Source organism: Dreissena polymorpha, chromosome 6, assembly GCF_020536995.1.
Source record: "Dreissena polymorpha isolate Duluth1 chromosome 6, UMN_Dpol_1.0, whole genome shotgun sequence".
NCBI classification, from domain to species: Eukaryota; Metazoa; Mollusca; class Bivalvia; order Myida; family Dreissenidae; genus Dreissena; species Dreissena polymorpha.
Genome location: NC_068360.1, coordinates 53268447 through 53288712, shown reverse-complemented (window position 1 = coordinate 53288712; position 20266 = coordinate 53268447). Strand labels below are relative to the sequence as shown.

General features: G+C 35.1%; 1 protein-coding gene across 1 annotated transcript in view; it reads right to left on the bottom strand.

Moving 5' to 3' along the window:
* The window catches only part of LOC127834356 (otoferlin-like), a 194057-nt gene that overhangs the window by 41993 nt on the left and 131798 nt on the right, over positions 1-20266 (bottom strand). The window contains exons 30-34 of the mRNA XM_052360117.1: positions 18186-18209; positions 12386-12536; positions 8696-8874; positions 7158-7247; positions 3303-3437 (exon numbers count right to left, since the gene is read on the bottom strand). Coding sequence (XP_052216077.1) covers positions 3303-3437; positions 7158-7247; positions 8696-8874; positions 12386-12536; positions 18186-18209 — 579 coding nt within the window. The remainder of the gene's footprint in view (positions 1-3302; positions 3438-7157; positions 7248-8695; positions 8875-12385; positions 12537-18185; positions 18210-20266) is intronic.

The window sequence follows — 20266 nt, the reverse complement described above, 5'->3', positions numbered from 1 at the left end:
ACCCCTACTTCCGGTCACCCCTCATCGCCGGTCATCCCGTGTAGGCGGCCGGTCTGCGCCGCGACCGTCGGTAAACACTATATAATGCACCCCTCTTAAGCGGTAACCCCGTTATTCCGGCCAGCGGCCAGCAATTTTGCATCCCAAATGTTAAATTCCCCCCATATGAGTGGTCACGCGCAAGTAAGTCAGTCATGTTCATTGGCAAAGTTACACAGACGCAACGGCGAAAAAATCGATACTTACTTCCAGTCTGCGGTTTAGGCTCTGTAGTACTGAAGCGTGATGTGTGAAAATTTTGACAGCCAGTTTGCAAATTGCAATTAATTGCAATTAATTAGTGGCGGATTATCGGGTTATCGGGTTAAAAGCAATATGCGACAATTTGATCTTTTTATTTCCGCACGTGCGAATATCACCTATTATTACTGGATAGGAGATTCTTAATTTATAATTTATTATTTGTAGCTCATACTATTTCAAGCACACATTTATGACAATTATCGGCTCATTTAAAGTTAAAAAGAACAACGCAACTTTTAACCGAAATCAACTGATCTACATGTTCTCTGTGCTACAAAGTTTTTATCCAAAAATCAATACACGCATGCTTTTGAACCATGGGTATGGCGTGACATTGTACATTGGTGCATAATTTTCGCGCGCTTTTGTCGGGACAAAGGAAATACACGATGCTAGAATTTGTAAACGTCTCGTTAACATTAAACAATCGGGAGTGTGTTTCGGATTACAAATTATTATTCTCATTTGGGACTAAAAAAACATTTATATTTGTTTTATATTAACAATGATTTCAATATTAATTTTGATAAAACCCTTTACGCGGCGTAAAAACTTTTTTATAATATTATGCATGAAAAGCACGATTACCAGGAGGATAACACCCGGTTGCTATTATCAGTCTCTTAAGTAACTGGCCACGATTTTATTGTGAAGTAGATCACTGTCGGGACCAATTCGTGCGGTAGGTATTCAAAGCCATAAAACTGCAATAAACCGATTAAATTATCGATTTATAGTGACACGGGAGTTATTCACGCATAACTGATTCACAACTGTTCCCATCTTAAGTGCATTGCGGCCATACAACGCGCATTGTGTAAACAATGAATCATGAGAATGATTCTTTTTCATTGACTTGATTTTTATGATGATGATATTGATGATGATTAGAAAGATGAATAGAATATTTTTTTGAATGAAAATGTTGTCTTATAGGTGATTTTAGAAAGGAAGAAATAAAATTATTTTAAGTCTATACATTGTTTAGTACATGTACACATATTTACCATTTTGTTTATACAAAAATTGAACAGCTGGCCATGCACTCCACAACTCCAGACTCCTTATGACCCAACCCCCTCTTAAGAGGCCACCCTGCTTAAGCAGCCAATTTGGCTGTTTCCCTTGACTGGCTGCTTAAGTGGGGTTGGACTGTATATAGAATTATCATATTAAGACAACTCTTACAGATCTAGTTTAGTATAACACAGTAATGTCCCTTTAACTATTTAATTAGAATATGGAACAACCACATTCATCAATACATATATAAGTGATAAAAAACAGTCACCACTATTATCAACACATATATATGTAAAAAAATAACAGTCATCTATATGTAAAAAATAACAGTCACCACTATCATCAATACATATGAGCCACATTTGAAAGGGGTTCTCACATTAGCCCATGCAGTCGGCACAAGTTAATCAGGGACAACTCTTTCCACCTAGAGTGGATTTTCTTTCAGAAGAGATGTCATTTCAACAACAAAAAATATAAAAGGGGAAAGTGTTGTCACTGATTAGCCTTTGTGGACTGCACAGGCAAATCTAGGACAACACTTTAGGCACATGCACTGAGCCTATTTTCCCTGAGCAAACTCATATATATTATTTACAGATATAATAATAATGCCATCATCCCACCAGCACACAATTTACGTCTGCAGCAACACAATCATCGCCATCAAATACACATTATGGTCAGGCAAGCCTAAAATCACACAACAAACTTTTCTTTGGATGTCAGTCATCAGCTTATTAACCCCTAACCACTTTGATGCGTATTTAACCATTGACCACTTAGATATACATTTTGACGCACTTGTAGTCCCATAAGAAGTTAAATTTAATTTAAGACCCTTCTTATTAAATTCAAGTTGAAAGGCTTCATTTCCAACTCTAAGATATAGATGAGCAGCAAACAGCACAAACCTGGACAGACTGTGGGTTACTCACAGGCTGTTCTGGTTTTATGCTGTTTGCAAAAGCCAATTTCACTTTGTTTCTGAGTGGGCAAGGGCTTATACACAACATTAATATATCAGTGAAATGAAATGTGTCAGATAATATACATGTATTTGTGAAGTATCTGGATTCACCTCGATTGGGAAACATGCATGGAATGTTATATTGCATGAATGTGTGCCTAGATTAAATTGAATGCATGTGTGCATAGATAACATTGGATGAATGTGTGCATATATTACATTGGATGAATGTGTGCACATATTACATTGGATGAATGTGTGCGTAGATTAGATTGGATGAATGTGTGAGTAGATTAAATTAAATGAATGTGTGCATAGATAACATTGGATGAATGTGTGCATAGATTACATTGGATGAATGTGTGCGTAGATTAGATTGGATGAATGTGTGAGTAGATTAAATTAAATGAATGTGTGCATAGATAAAATTGGATGAATGTGTGCAAAGATTACATTGGATGAATGTGTGCGTAGATTAGATTGGATGAATGTGTGAGTAGATTACACTGAATTAATGTGTGCGTAGATTACATTGGATGAATGTGTGTGTAAATTACATTGGATGAATGTGTGTGTAAATTACATTTAATGAATGTGTGCGTAGATAAGATTTCAAGAATGTGTGTGTAGATAACATTGAATGAATGTGTGCATAGATTACAATGCACGAATGTGTGCGTAGATTACATTGCATGAATGTGTGAGCAGATTACACTGAATGAATGTGTGTGTAAATTACATTTAATGAATTACGTGACATGAATGTGCACATAGATTACATTGGATGAATGTGTGCATATATAACATTGAATGAATGTGTGTGTAGATTAAATTGGACGAATGCATGCGTAGATCATATTAATGTCTTTTATGTTTACTATAATTCATTCCCCCCAAAAATAAAAATTGGACATAATCATTTGTTAAAATCTTACATTTGTGGATTGGTCTATCCCCAAAATTAACACATATTAATGTCCCATGAATAATAACGGTTGCACAGTACCTTAAATTTTCCAACAATCCTCCCCTCGTCTGTGAGTTCGTTGCCCATGTTCTTTCCTCGGTACAGCTCAAACGTGTGTAGCCAGTCTCTGAAGCCACTGAACTCTGGCTGTGCCTCCAGCTCATTAGGGTAGATCTGAAATCGTTTGCCATATGTAATAAATAATTTATACGAAAATACAATATATTCTATTACTTTCAGCTGTTTTATGACTGTATGAATGAATTTACATTAAGAAACCTATGAAAAACATGGAGATAAATTTTAGGGTGCAATTATCAGACGTATGCCCATAATTGTTTCATGAAATTCTAAGGTAAATATTCCTGCCTTATTATCAATGACATGGAAGATCTGAAAGAATATAGGAATTCGAAAAGTATATAAGAAATATGAAATTATATAAGAGTTTGGAAAGCATGCAGGAGATCTGAATATAGGAGATCTGAAATAATATAGGAGATCTGAATTCATATAGAAGATCTGAATTTGTATAGAAGATCTGAATCCATATAGGAGATATGAATTCATATAGGAGATCTTAAATACTATATGACATCTGAATTCATAAAGGGATCTAAATTAACATAGGAGATACAAATTTATTAGGAGATCTGAAATCATGTAGGAGATATGAATTAATATAGGAGATCTGAATTGATAAAGGAAATCTAATTTAATATAGGAGATCTGAATACATAAGGAAGTTTTATATTCAGTTAAGAGATTTTAAATCCAATAGAAGATATGCAAATATATAGAAGATCTGAATTTATATAGTAGACTTGATTTAATATTGGAGATCTGAACTCATATTGAAGAGATATGCAGGACATCTGAAATCATACAGGAGATCTGAAATAATGTAGGGGATCTGAATTCATACAGATCTGTATTAATGTAGGAGATATGAATTTATGTAAGAGATATAAACTTGTGTGGGAAATCTGTATTAAAGTAGGGGATCTGAATTTATGTAGGAGATCTGAATTGATGTAGGAAAGCTGACTTCATATAGGAACTCTGAATTCATACAGGTGATCTGAATTCATGTAGGAGATCTGAATTAATTTAGGAGATCTGAATTCATGTAGGAAATCTGAATTAATGTAAGAGATCTGAATGTATGTAGGAGATCTTCATTCATATAGTAGATTGAATTAATGTAGGCGATCTGAATTCATGTAGGAGAGATGAATTAATTTAGGAGATCTGAATTCATGTCGGAAATCTGAATTAATGTAAGAGATCTGAATGTATGTAGGGGATCTTAATTTATATAGGAGATTGAATTAATGTAGGAGATATGAATTAATGTAGATCTGAATTAAAATAGGAGATCTGAATTAATGTAGGAGATCTGAATTAATGTAGCGGTTCTGAATTCATGAAGGACTTGTCAAAGCATATAGGAGATCAGTAAACCTAAATGATAAAGAAGATCTTATAATGAAGCAGTAACCTTACAGTAGATAAGATTCAAATGCAACAATATTTTACACAAAAAGTTCATTGTTTCAAAAACTTTGAAAACATGTAACTGCTATAGAATCTTTGACTAAACCTGGAGTAAAATATAACAACATACACACTCAAGGATAATCAATAGAAAAATACATTCTAACCATTCTAAAATCTATCATTTCATATGACATTGAAAATTCAATTAAAATTGAAAAAGCATCAACAATCTACAAACAAATGAGCTCTGTGAAAACAGGGTTTAATGCATGTGCGTTAAGTGTCATCCCAGATCAGCCAGTGCAGATGCACAGGCTAATCAGGGACTACACTTTCTGCCTAAACTTGATTGTTGCTAAGAAGATACTTTCTTTTAACGAAAAATTTCATAAAAGCAGGAAGTGTCGCCCCTGATAAGGTTGTGAGGACTGCACAGTCTAATCTGGGACGACACTTTACGCCCATGCATTAAACCCCCTTTTATCAGAGCACAGCCAAAATATAAGAAACAAAATGTGTATGAACAAAACAAATCCATTTTAATATGAATAAAATATGTAATAAAATAATGAGCCTTGCTCTGCGAAAACCTGGTTTAATGCATGTGTGTCAAATATTGACTCAGATTAGCCTGCACACATGTGTGTCAAATATTGACTCAGATTAGCCTGTGCACATGTGTGTCAAATATTGACTCAGATTAGCCTGCACACATGTGTGTCAAATATTGACTCAGATTAGCCTGTGCACATGTGTGTCAAATATTGACTCAGATTAGCCTGCACACATGTGTGTCAAATATTGACTCAGATTAGCCTGTGCACATGTGTGTCAAATATTGACTCAGATTAGCCTGCACACATGTGTGTCAAATATTGACTCAGATTAGCCTGTGCACATGTGTGTCAAATATTGACTCAGATTAGCCTGCACACATGTGTGTCAAATATTGATTCAGATTAGCTTGCGCACATGTGTGTCAAATATTGACTCAGATTAGCCTGTGCACATGTGTGTCAAATATTGACTCAGATTAGCCTGCACACATGTGTGTCAAATATTGACTCAGATTAGCCTGCACACATGTGTGTCAAATATTGACTCAGATTAGCCTGCGCACATGTGTGTCAAATATTGACTCAGATTAGCCTGCACACATGTGTGTCAAATATTGACTCAGATTAGCCTGCACACATGTGTGTCAAATATTGACTCAGATTAGCCTGCGCACATGTGTGTCAAATATTGACTCAGATTAGCCTGTGCACATGTGTGTCAAATATTGACTCAGATTAGCCTGCGCACATGTGTGTCAAATATTGACTCAGATTAGCCTGCACACATGTGTGTCAAATATTGACTCAGATTAGCCTGCGCACATGTGTGTCAAATATTGACTCAGATTAGCCTGCGCACATGTGTGTCAAATATTGATTTAGATTAGCCTGCACACATGTGGGTCAAATATTGATTCAGATTAGCTTGCGCACATGTGTGTCAAATATTGACTCAGATTAGCCTGTGCACATGTGGGTCAAATATTGATTTAGATTAGCCTGCGCACATGTGTGTCAAATATTGATTTAGATTAGCCTGCACACATATGGGTCAAATATTGACTCAGATTAGCCTGCGCACATGTGGGTCAAATATTGATTTAGATTAGCCTGCACACATGTGGGTCAAATATTGACTCAGATTAGCCTGCGCACATGTGGGTCAAATATTGATTTAGATTAGCCTGCACACATGTGGGTCAAATATTGACTCAGATTAGCCTGCGCACATGTGGGTCAAATATTGATTCAGATTAGCCTGCACACATGTGTGTCAAATATTGACTCAGATTAGCCTGCGCACATGTGGGTCAAATATTGACTCAGATTAGCCTGCACACATGTGTGTCAAATATTGACTCAGATCAGCCTGCGCACATGTGGGTCATATATTGATTCAGATTAGCTTGCGCACATGTGTGTCAAATATTGACTCAGATTAGCCTGTGCACATGTGTGTCAAATATTGACTCAGATTAGCCTGCACACATGTGTGTCAAATATTGATTCAGATTAGCCTGCGCACATGTGTGTCAAATATTGACTCAGATTAGCCTGCGCACATGTGTGTCAAATATTGACTCAGATTAGCCTGCGCACATGTGTGTCAAATATTGACTCAGATTAGCCTGCACAGTGCCCTCAAGCTAATCAGGGACACTTTCTGTTTTAATGATAAATTAAGTATCTTTTTAGCAAAAATCCAGTACAAGCGGAGAGTGACATCCCTGATTAGCCTGTGCACACTGCACAGGCTGGCCTGGGATGACACTTCATGCACCTGCATTAAGCCCTGTGTTCCCAGATCCAGGCTAAAACAAATAAATACAAAAGCAACCTGCAACTTTGCCCTATGGTCTTTGTAATGTCTCTCATTGTCTTCTTCCCCATCAAGATTAAAGGCGCTGTTGACAAAGCCAGTCACTGACTAGAGAAAGAGAACACAACACACATGCAACAATATCACAACAACACTTTCAGGCAGACCGGTGCATGTATCAAGACGTTAACATGGTTGTCTTGGCGCAGTGGATATGTTGTCTACCTTGCGAATGGAAGGTCATGGATTTGATCCCCAATGTCGGAGTGTTCTGTAAATCTTCACCAAAGAAAACCAGTACTGGTTTTTACCAGGAAATGGACTCAATAAGCCTTAGGCTTTGGATGTAGAGAAGCTAAAATAAGGAAGTTTTAAGTAAGTTTTCAAGATCCTTTTTGGTCTCAGGCTGCATTACCTGAGGACCTTGAGAATGCCCTAACACTCCTATTGGATTCCCTTTACAACATTCACAAAAGTTGAGGCAGTTTTTTAACCAAACCTGTGAGTTCAAGCTATTAATCTTTTAATTGAAGTTTATTCTATTTAGGTATGGACTTTTACTGTGGCGTAATAAGGAGTACCCGAAGAAACCAAAACTTGTGGCATACGTTGACCACCGAAAAAACAACTCAAATGCACCTAGTGGGAATTGAACTCAGGTTGTTGATTTGAGAAGCGCATCAAGTTTGACCTAATTTATTTGAGGGCAATTGCATCGAAGCCTAAGGCTTATTTTAAACGCTCTTGAGTCCGTTTCCTGGGACTATATCCAGAACTTGGTTTGTCTATGGGGGAGATCTAAAGAACCTGCCCACATTGGGATCGAACCCATTACCTCCTGGTTGCTAGACAGACATCATTTCCACTACGCCACGGCGACCTGCGTATTTACCAACCACTGCACCTAATGTCATGATTACTTAAATGTTTCATGTTTAGAAGCAAAGTAAAAATACTATATTCAACCAGCACCACCAGAACAGCCTGCGAGTAACTCACAGTCTTTTCTGCCTTTAAAACTATATAAAAAAGTTATTAAATTTCATTAGATTTTTAGGGGATTTAAAATGTGCTAAAGTGTATATCTGAGTCACTTAGGGTAAAAATACCCGGATTGTTGGATTTTTAGGAAACTTATTAGGAAGATAATTTGATTTGATTTTAGGAAGCTATAAGTATCTTGTTGTGTGACTTGTCAATTACTCTCCCTGAAATATGCGTTGATTTGCAAGAAGGTCTTGTTGTTTTGTTATTAAAACAAGACTAGATTCCATGGACATTGAGGGCAAAGAGCTATTTAATTGTGACTTGGAAAATAAAATGGTGCAAACTAACATCATATACAACAATAACCAACAAAGAAAATGTCAATAAAAGATAACAAGTTGTGCAAAACGTACTGATGACAAATAACCACAAAAATCACTATTAAATAATGTTGAACAATACCAACAAAACTATACAAGTCTGCTACGAAATCTACATAAAGCAAAACCAAATATAATTATGCTGTAAAACCATACTAACTAAATAAATAACATAAATGTGCGTATCACCTTGAGTTGTGCAGTGGATGACAACAGTTTGTTCTTCTTCCTCTGAGACTTTGGCGACAGTTTGGCCGCTATCCCCACCGCTTTGGCCGTCCCTTTGAAGGTGCGCTTCTCATTCCGCTTTTCCTGCTTCTTTAGCACTTCTTCCATCTTTTTGGCCTCTTTTGGGTTGAAGTCTGGGTCTAAATCATAGACACAATGATTTGAACCCATCTCTTGGAAAATAGGGCTTAATGAATGTGCCTTTAGTATTGTCTCATATTAGCCTGTGCTGTATGCAGAGGCTAAGAGGCTAATCAGGGAAGACAGTTTCTGCTTGTATAAAATTGTTTGTTTAAAGGAGGTCTCTTTTAAACCAAACTCTAATTCAGGCGACAAGTGTTGTCTCTGCGAAGGCTAATCTGGGTCAATACTTAACAAAACACGCATTAAGATCCATTTTCAAAGAGCGAGGCTCATAGTCACAAATATTTATAGGTTACGTGAGAGGAAGATAAAGTAGCAAAAATTACAGCCTCTTACAGGCTGTTTCCCAATTGAAAAAGTAAAATAAGGCTGTTATACATTGAAAAAAGTACATTTTTTCCCAAAAATCTTTACAAAATTCCAAAAAAATGTATAGAACTTGTCCAATAAACAAAACAAGAGCACCGCCTTGCGGGTGCAGACCGCTCATCTATTTTCTTTTTAAAGGTGAAGGGACTCTCATTTTCAATCACAAAGGAGGGAGGAGTGGAGTGAAGAGGGGTGTATAGTGTGGGGTTGTGGACATTTATTACATTAACTTCCAAAAAAGCGAAAAAAAAAAAAAAAAAAAAAATTCAGGGGGGGGGGGGGGGGGGGGGTTGGGGGGGGCGATGGGGGGGGGGGGGTTTGGGTGCGATGGTATTTCAAACATAACCGTTTTTAAAAAAAAATGGGGGGGGGGTATAGTGTGAGGGTGTGGTGGTAATTTGTGAGATGATCTTAAAAAAAAAAAAAAATCAAAAAAAAAATTGGGGGGGGGGGTGGGTTGGGGGGGGTGGTGTGGGGGTATAGTGTGAGGGTGTGGCGGTCATTTGTGAGATGATGAAAAAAATAGGGGGGGGGGGGAGGGGGGGAGGGGGGAGGGGGGGGGGAGGGCACGGGGGATGGTTTGGGTGGAGTCTATTGTGGTATGTCAGGTAAGAGTAGTTTCATCAAAGTATCAATCAAATCTAATTATAAATAAAGAAGTTATGGCAATTTTAGCAAAATTTAATAATTTGACCTTGAGAGTCAAGGTCATTCAAAGGTCAAAGTAAAATTCAAGTTGCCAGGTACAGTAACCTCATGATAGCATGTAAGTATTTGAAGTTTGAAAGCAATAGCCTTGATACTTAAGAAGTAAAGTGGATCGAAACACAAAATTTAACCATATATAAAAAGTTACTAAGTCAAAAAAGGGCCATAATTCCGTAACAATGACAACCAGAGTTATGCAACTTGTCCTTTTACTGTACCCTTATGATAGTTTGTGAGTGTTCCAAGTATGAAAGCAATATCTATGATACTTTAGGGGTAAAGTGGACCAAAACATAAATCTTAACCAAATTTTCAATTTTCTAAGTATAAAGGGCCCATAATTCCGTCCAAATGCCAGTCAGAGTTACATAACTTTGCCTGCACGGTCCCCTTATGATAGTTCATAAATCTTGCAAGTATGAAAGCAATAGCTTTGATACTGTAGGAATAAAGTGGACCTAAACACAAAACTTAATCAAATTTTCAATTTTCTAAGTATAAAAAGGGCACATAATTCTGTCAAAATGCCAGTCAGAGTTACATTACTTTGCCTGCACAGTCCCCTTATGATAGTTAGTAAGTGTTGCAAGTATGAAAGCAATAGCTTTGATGCTTAAGGAATAAAATGGACCTAAACAGAAAACTTAACCAAAATTGTCAATTTTCTAAGTATAAAAAGGGCACATAATTCTGTCAAAATGCATGCCAGAGTTATCTAACTTTGCCTGCCCAGTCCCCTCATGATAGTAAGTAAGTGTACCAAGTTTGAATGCAATAGCATTGATACTTACTGAGAAAAGTGGAACTAAACGCAAAACTTAACCAAAATTTTCAATTTTTTAAGTATAAAAAGGGCACATAATTCTGTCAAAATGCACGCCAGAGTTATCTAACTTTGCCTGCCCAGTCCCCTCATGATAGTAAGTAAGTGTACCAAGTTTGAATGCAATAGCATTGATACTTACTGAGAAAAGTGAAACTAAACGCAAAACTTAACCAAAATTTTCAATTTTTTAAGTATAAAAAGGGCACATAATTCTGTCAAAATGCACGCCAGAGTTATCTTACTTTGCCTGCCCAGTCCCCTCATGATAGTAAGTAAGTGTACCAAGTTTGAATGCAATAGCATTGATACTTTCTGAGAAAAGTGGACCTAAACGCAAAACTTAACCGGTCGCCGACGCCAACGCCAACGCCGACGCCGACGCCAAGGTGATGACAATAGCTTATAATTTTTTTTCAAAAAATAGATGAGCTAAAAATGGGTTTATAGAGTTTATTCAACAGAAATTCTATTCTTTAGCACTTTATAATATAAATTTTAGAAAGCAGTTAAACATGCACTTATAAACATTTGAAATACTGTTATTTATAATCAAATTAATAATGTTTAATTTTCCCCAATTTTGTTGTCAGTATCACCCTTTTTGCAAATCCAAAAGGCACAGGCTGTAAAATATCATTAAACAAGAGATGTGTTTGTCAGGAACACAATGCCCCCTAATGCACCGCTTTTTCTTTTTTAACCTTTAACCTTGAAGGATGACCTTGACCTTGACCTTTCACCACTCAAAATGTGCAGCTCCATGAGATACACATGCATGCCAAATAGCAAGTTGCTATGTTCAATATTTTAAAAGTAATTGCAAAACTTTTATATATTTAATTTTTAATTTTTGACCTTTGACATTGAAAGATGACCTTGACCGTGACCTTTCACCACTCAAAATGTGCAGCTCCATGAGATACACATGCATGCCAAATATCAAGTTGCTATGTTCAATATTTCAAAAGTTATTGCAAAACTTTACTGTAAGGTTAAAGTTTTGGGACAGACAGACAGACAGACAGACAGACAGACAGACAGACAGACAGACAGACAGACAGACAGACAGACAGACAGACAGACAGACAGACAGACAGACAGACAGACAGCCAGACAGACAGACAGACAGACAGACAGACAGACAGACAGACAGACAGACAGACAGACAGACAGACGGACGGACAGACAGACAGACAGACAGACAGACAGACAGACAGACCAAAAACAATATACCCCCGATCTATAGATCCGGGGGCATAAAAAAAACTCACTGGTAGGGTAGCAACAAAGGGTTGGCACAAAACAATCGTTTTGGACAGTGAAACTAAAATAAGTTAATACACTTGTTTGTAAAACATGCATCATTATTGCATTTTTTCCCATAAAAAGTTATAAGGGTTGCACATAATTCAACATCATCAGACTCGAAATGAATTTCTGTGAAAGACATTTGTTATTTTAAAAAGTTATGGAGATAAAAAACAAACATTTGAAATACATATTTTTCAAATGAAATAGACTCCTAGGGCATAGGAAATTCAAGTTCACTTAAATATTTTTTATAAACATGCCCAAATTCAACATGAACACAACTGAAGGCCTACCATCCGTTGACTGGTTGGGGTTGCCGTTGGTGATGGCCCCATATGGAGTCACATGTGGGGTCAACTGATCAGGACTGGAGGTCAAGGCCATGACCTGATTATCAAGGTCAAGAGGATCTCCATAATTCTCCTCTCTCTTTTTATCATGTTCCTGAAAAACACACAGAAGATATTTATAGTCAAAAGTAAAGTAAGAAATTGTTGTTATTTTTTGTGTTCACATTATGTACTCTTTTTTGAAGACCTTTATTTCATAAGATAAAAAAGAGAAACTCAGAAATTCCATAAACTCCAAATTTAGTAGGATTCTAATTTTTCATTTTAAGTTGCTTGCAAGAAACACAATTATTACTGTTTTGCATTTTCCCTATGTTTAAGTAATGGTAATCTTGACCTTAAACCACCTAATATGTACAATACCAATAGATATATGTTTTGTAATAAGTTGCATTACCATTGCTTGAATAATTCTAAAGTAACTGCGGCACAAATTATTTTACAGCAGTGGCCTTGACTATGAAGCATACCCATGGGCAATCAAAAGAGTGGTCTAAATACAAGGTGCCTATAAAGTTGTGTTCCCAAGCTATTCAGCAAAAAAAACATGTTCCTATTTTAGAACAAGATTACATAAGGTCAAATAAAGTTTTACAATAGCTCAAATTTTCCTTGTTGGAGTTCAGAATCCTCAAGATAAAATAATATAAAAATAGCAATGCTCTCCTTTTTAAATTGACTTTTGAGCTGAAATCATTTTTCTATTTTAATTAACAAGTGACCTTGACAACAAGTGACCTTGACAACAAATTACCTTGACCCCACCTACCCAATATCCAATCCCAAGCAAGGCCTTGATATAAGGTACATCTTTATATGAAGTTTCAAGGAATAATATGGTTTTTTCCTCACGTTATTCGATGGAAACCCAAATTTACAAATTTAAGGCACATTATAGATTTGCCAGTTTGTGCACAGATTATGTGTTTTATAAGCAGTTATATAGAGTAAACTAACAGATATTGAATTATTATCCTCTTTCTGCATGAATGATTAGTTAACATTTAAAGCATGCAGAATTTACAACAAGAACAAATCTTAGTCTTAACAACATGCAATTTTATTCAAATTGTGTGGTGCAGCATTGTATCCCATAAATGGGAACCCATTTAAAAGCTCACATAAGAAACTTGCATTTCTATCAAAAGGATGCTAAATCTGTATATATTGTGCAAAATACACATTGTCATTTACCCATGCAAAATTATTTATCAATGAAATAATTTAATGAATTGGTGCATAAGATTGCAATCCAAATGCAATCAAACTTAACGCTTTGCATGCTGGGAAATTTGTCGTCTGCTAAAATGTCGTCTGCTGAATTTCTAAAATTAGCCTTTTCTTCCAGTTTCTTCAAAGAATACTATCAGAATAGCAAACAGCTTGGATCCTGATGAGACACCACATTCTGTGGCGTCTCATCTGGATCCAAACTGTTTGGAAAGGCCTTCGAAATTCGGTTCCAGCACTGAAAGAGTTACATTTGATGATGATAAACTTTTTGTCCTATACAGCATTGGGCCTCAAAATTCACATCTATTTGCTTCAGGAAAATTGACTGTTTTCTATCTGGGTTAACCCTTTGCATGCTGGGAAATTTGTTGTCTGCTAAAATGTCGTCTGCTGAATTTCTAAAATCATCATTTTCTTCACTTTTTATCAAAAACCACTATCAGAATAGCAAACAGTTTGGATCATGATCAGACAGCAAGTTTTGTCGCGTCTGATCTTGATCCAAACTGTTTGCAAAGGCCTTTAAAATTCGGTTTCAGTGCTAAAAGGGTTAATGTAACCTTGACTGAAAAGAAAATCTTGCAAACATGTTGGTTATCATTGGGTATTGGAAATCTATTGGTAACAATAGGCTTTGGAAAACTATTGGTTATTATAAGGTATTGGAAACATATTGGTTATAATTGGCATTGGAAACCTATTGGTTATTATTGGGTATTGGAATCATATTGGTTATAATTGGCATTGGAAACCTATTGGTTATTATTGGGATTGGAAATATATTGGTTATAATTGGCATTGGAAACCTATTGGTTATTATTGGGATTGGAAACATATTGGTTATAATTGGCATTGGAAACATATTGGTTATTATTGGCATTGGAAACATTGGTTATAATTGGCATTGGAAACCTATTGGTTATTATTGGGATTGGAAACATATTGGTTATAATTGGCATCGGAAACCTAATGGCTATTATTGGGATTGGAAACATTGGTTATTTTTTAGAATGAAAACATAATGGTTATTATTGTGATTGGAAACATTGGTTATTATTTGGAATTAAAACCTTTAGGTATTTATTGGTATTGAAACATATTGGTTATTATTGGCATTGAAAACATATTGCTTATTATTGCTTTCAGAAACATATTTGTTATTATAGGTATTGAACACATATTGGTTATTATTGATATCGATTTGAAGTGGTTCATTAACTTAACACTAGCAGATGGTTACTTTTTTTCCGCCTGATTATGTTGCTAGTGTTTCTTATTTCCAGTATTCTTATTTCATTGGAAAAAACAAACAAAACAATTTTGAATAAACTATTTAAAAATTATGCTTACTTCGCAAAAACATCTCAATTATTGAATTGCGCTTTATTAATGCTGAAATTTCCAAAAATAATAATAATAGTATTTAGTAAAAAATACAAATGCTAAGTAAAGGGGAATTATTTATTAATATTTGCAATAAAATGTTTTAAATATTTAATGGATAATCTTTTCAATAAAAATATAACATCATGACATTTTTTTTTAAGTGTAATAAATAATACATAAATAATAAACATTTGCAATGGCGCATTTCGAGATAACTACCTTAATATTGCCATAAACACAGTCATGTGAAAGTATATACTGTGCACATAATGGGCCTGACATAATGTGCGCTTTTAGCAACTAAGAAGTGTAAAGACTGTCTAGTTGCAACTAATATAATGTGTTAAATGCTTTTTTGGATTACTCAAATTTCTTACAAAACCACTTTTTTGATTTAAACAAGAATATACTACCTTCTTAGAACTTTAAAAGCCGTGTGCTATAAACCTTGTAATTATTATGAGTTAAATTAACCCTATACCACTTAGATATGTATTTTGACACAATTTTGTAGTCCCATAGGAAGTTACATTTACTTTAAGGCCTTTCTTTTTGAATTCAAGTTTAAATGCTTCATTTCCTAACCCTTAAATACTGATGAGCAGCAAACAGCATAAAACTTGAACAGAGTGCGAGTTACCCGCAGGCTTTTCTGGTTTTATGCTGTTTGCACATAGCTATTTTCACTTTGCTTCTTAGTGGGAAAGGGTAAAATGCTGTGCGCTATAAACCTTGTTATTATCATTAGTTCAATCAATAGATAAAACTAACCCTTTGCATGCTGGGAAATTTGTTGTCTGCTAAAATGTCATCTGCAGAATTTCTAAAATTAGCATTTTCTTCGATTTTTTTCAAAGAATACTATCAGAATAGCAAACAGTTTGGATCCTGATGAGACGCCACGTTCTGTGGCGTCTCATCTGGATCCAAACTGTTTGCAAAGGCCTTCAAAATTTGGTTCCAGCACTGAAAGAGTTAGATGAACTTTGAATACATTGAAAACAAGATCTGTCATCATAAGATGACTTATGCCCCCTATAAACACTTAATAGAAGATATGAGCTTTTTTCGAAACCTAAACGCAGATTTCGAAACCTAAATGCAGACCCTAAGTTCAAGGTCAAGGTCACAGGGGTAAGAATTTGTGTGCGTATGGAAAGGCCTTGTCCATATACACATGCATGCCAAATATGAAATTGCTATCTGAAGCGACATAGAAGTTATGAGCATTTTTCGAAACCTAAACGCAAAGTGTGACAGACAGACGTATGGACGGACGGACAGTCCGATCACTATATGTCCTCCTTCGGGAGCATAAAAAGTAGGTTCTTCAAATGAGCCTTGCTCTGGGAAAATGGGTCTTAATGCATGTGAGTAAAGTGTGGTCACTCACAGATTAGCCTGTGCAGTCAACACAGGCCAATCAAGGACGACACTTAAATGAAAAATACTATAAAAGTGTAAAGTGTCATCCCTGATAAGCCTGTGCAGATGACACTTTACACACATGCATTAAGCCATGTTTTCCCTGAGTGGTTCTAAAACACAATATTTTAGATTTTGAACTTAATTTTCTGTCACCACAGGAACACATGCATACTGAAAATAGACAATTATGCAAAGAAAGATTGTGCAGTGTGAATTGATTGTTTTTAAAGCAGTTACGCCAACTCTATGTTCAAAGCAGTATTTGAATTAAACATGACATTTTATGCATACTGTATCAGATTAAAGCCATAAGAATGGTAAGCTGCTTTTAGATTTGGGCCATAACTATTAAATTCCTGTGCAAAATGATACATTTGAGTAGCTCTGCAAAAATACCTTGATTAATTACTCTTTATCTGTCAATCTTACTCAAAGCAGTAAAATACTGCATTTTATAGTTTGTATGAAGTGCATTTACAGTATTTAGGAATCCAAATATGTCTGCATTGTGTGTATTTCAGAGATTATTTACAAGTCCCGCTTCAACTTCACGAATGCATCTTTGAGCAGAGTGACCTCCCTGTGTGAGTATTTGCCAAAGATATAATATTGGGTTCTAGTAAAAATAGGTTTGCAATTAACCCTTTACCACTTAGATACGCACTTTGATGCACTTGTAGTCCCTTAATAAGTTAAATTTAATAAAAGACCTTTCTTACTAAATTCAAGTTTGTTTTAAAGGCTACCTTTTCAACCCTGAGATACTGATGATCAGCAAACAGCATAAAACCTGAACAGACTGCCAGTTACTCGCAAGCTGTTCTGGTTTTATGCTGTTTTCATATAGCCATTTTCACTTTGCTTCTGAGTGGAAAAGGGTTAAATTAAAATAATTGTATATGCTTGTTTATGGAGGGCCGAAAGATGCCTCAAGACTGCTGTTTGACCACTTGGAAAAAGATTAATGTTTTCTATACTGTGGTATGAACAATTAATTATTCTACTAAAATAAACTGCAATTTATTATTTCATTGTTTGTTCTTCGATAATTATCTTGAACACATTCAAATAGAGCGCAGTACACTTGAAGCTTTGTCTCAGGTCACACTTACGGTTTTTAGAAGAGGCATAACTGAACGGTTAATTCAACTTTATTGGTACAAATTAACAAATCTTTAATTCATTATGTTCAAAAGTAACAAACAACATATTCAATCTGCCAGGTTTTAGAACTGTCATCCTGTTGCAAATGCACTTGGATAATGTGTCATACACTTAACAAAATATATTGAGTAATGAAAAATGCACACATTCAATCATTTAGAATCATTGTTCATTTTAGGGGAAAATCTGAGTGTACCAAAACATAAGTCATGAAAAATAATAATTTTGGATAGAACATTGGATGTCCCAAAATTTAGCTAGTCTGAAAACTATTAGCAAATATAGTATAGGAAAAATGCTGTCCAAAAATAAGTCCAATCGAACTAAATGAGACAATATTATACCAATGAAAGAGTACTGCAAGGAAGAATACACCTGCATTTCTTAAATTAAACTCCTGAACATTATTCTTACCTTCAAACCACTAAAACAGATGTGACCCAAAGATAAAAGTACAGAAAATATTGAAGAAATAAAAAAAATAAAAAAAAACTTAAGGGAGAGATGCTCTACCCTAGAAATTGCATGTTACCTGTTCGGATACTTCTTTGGGCTCCTATATACAAAGAAACAAAGCTCTGGTCAAACCTTTTGCGTCGATCATTTATATAGAGGATATTTGATGGATTTGTTGGGATTTTAATTCAGAAGTGATTATAGAAAATATTTATTTTTTTCTATTATAAAAAGTGAATTAAAATTGATATTCCATCAAACTCTTTTATTTTTTTATTTTATGCTTACAAATGATTATTTCTGAATTTGCTGAAATGACATCATAATGGCATCATAATGGCATGACATCATAATGGCATGGAAATGACATCATTTCTGCAAGAATAACAGTGCAAATTATTGATAATTTTCACTTTTAATTTTCACTGTTTGAAATAGTGAATTATCAGTTTTAATTCACTGATGTTTTTTTTATAAACAACCAGAAAGCATAAAATAAAGCATTATCTAAAAACAGTAGTTACTGTATATCATTTGATAATTACACACTACCTTAAATTTTAAAGACCAATTGTTTCACATAACTAATAAAATGCACAAAAATAAGCAAAACATATTGAATGAAAAACTGAATGCCCCAAACAGAATAAATGGTTTTAAATAGCTCAATGCTTTGGGATTTGTCAGGGTAATTTGATTACAACAAAAAATCTAGTTGAAGTAAATAGTATTGTACCATTTATTTAGCTGTGGATTTTATAAACAAAAACGGCAAAATCTATTAATGTAGGCATGTCTATAGCACTATAGCTAAATCAAATATGTTTCTTCTTAGTGACCAGTGCATCAAAAAAAGCTGCCAGAAAAACAACATTGTGAACAGAAGCCTGAGTATCAAATCAAATGTGGGGTACATGAACTGCTACGGTATACAAACATGCAGGGGACATCAGGAAAATGTTTGTTTTGGATAAAACAGCTTAATATAAATAAAGGCAATAATACATACATTAAATTAAATTAAATTGTAGAAATAATGTTCTATGATTTCTTGTTTAATGGTTAACAAACAATGATATTGAGTTCTGAGCATTGGACTTAAATCAAGTTGGTTGTTAACCTGAGTAGCACCCTCAAAGTTAAATAGCCACACATCAAAACAACAATGACTTGTTTATATATGTGTCTTGTTCTGAGAAAACTGGGCTTAATTCATGTGCGTAAAAGTGTCGTCCCAGATTAGCCTGTGCAGTCTGCTAATCAGGCTAATCAGGGACGACCCTTTCCGCTTAAATGGTATTTTTAGTTTCAAGGAAGTCCCTCCTTACCGAAAATCAAGTTTAGGTGGAAAGGGTCGTCCCTGATTAGCCTGTGCGGACTGCACAAGCTAATCTGCGACGACACTTTACGCACATGTATTATGCCCAGTTTTATCAGAACAAGACACATATGCAAATAAACTGTCATTATGTTACCATTATTTTGATTCTAACATAATCTGTTATTCAAATAAAATACAAATTCTACCATGCCGTGCATTATAAGTGTCTTAAGTTTTCTTTTCCTTTCCAGTGTTTTTTTTTTAATCGGGTCCGCTATTTGGCCCCATTCCAAATGGAATTGTATATTTTTTCCAAATGGGACCTAAAATTACCAAATAAAGAAGGTTTTCAAAAAAAAATTATTTTTTTTTAAAGAATTTAACATTTTGTTCATCTCCCATCAACCCATGTCAGTTCAACCTTAATAAAAATAATTCTGAAAACACTTCTATTCTCCATTTGAAGCATTTTTTAGCAAAACAGCAACAACACTGATTTTAGTCTAAATGCTGCTAATTTTCCCAGTTAAAAGGGACCCAGCCCCATTCCCAAAATGGTGAAAAAAGACACTTTCTTAAGAACATTAATTATACCAGTGAAGGCACAATATTTTACCATGTTTTATAAGCAACCGTGTAAACCTGTGCTCAATACATGGTATAGTATTGTACCTTTTATACATGGTATAGTATGGTACCTTCAATACATGGTATAGTATGGTACCTTCAATATATGGTATAGTATGGTACCTTCAATACATGGTATAGTATGGTACCTTCCATACATGGTATAGTATGGTACCTTCAATACATGGCATAGTATGGTACCTTCAATA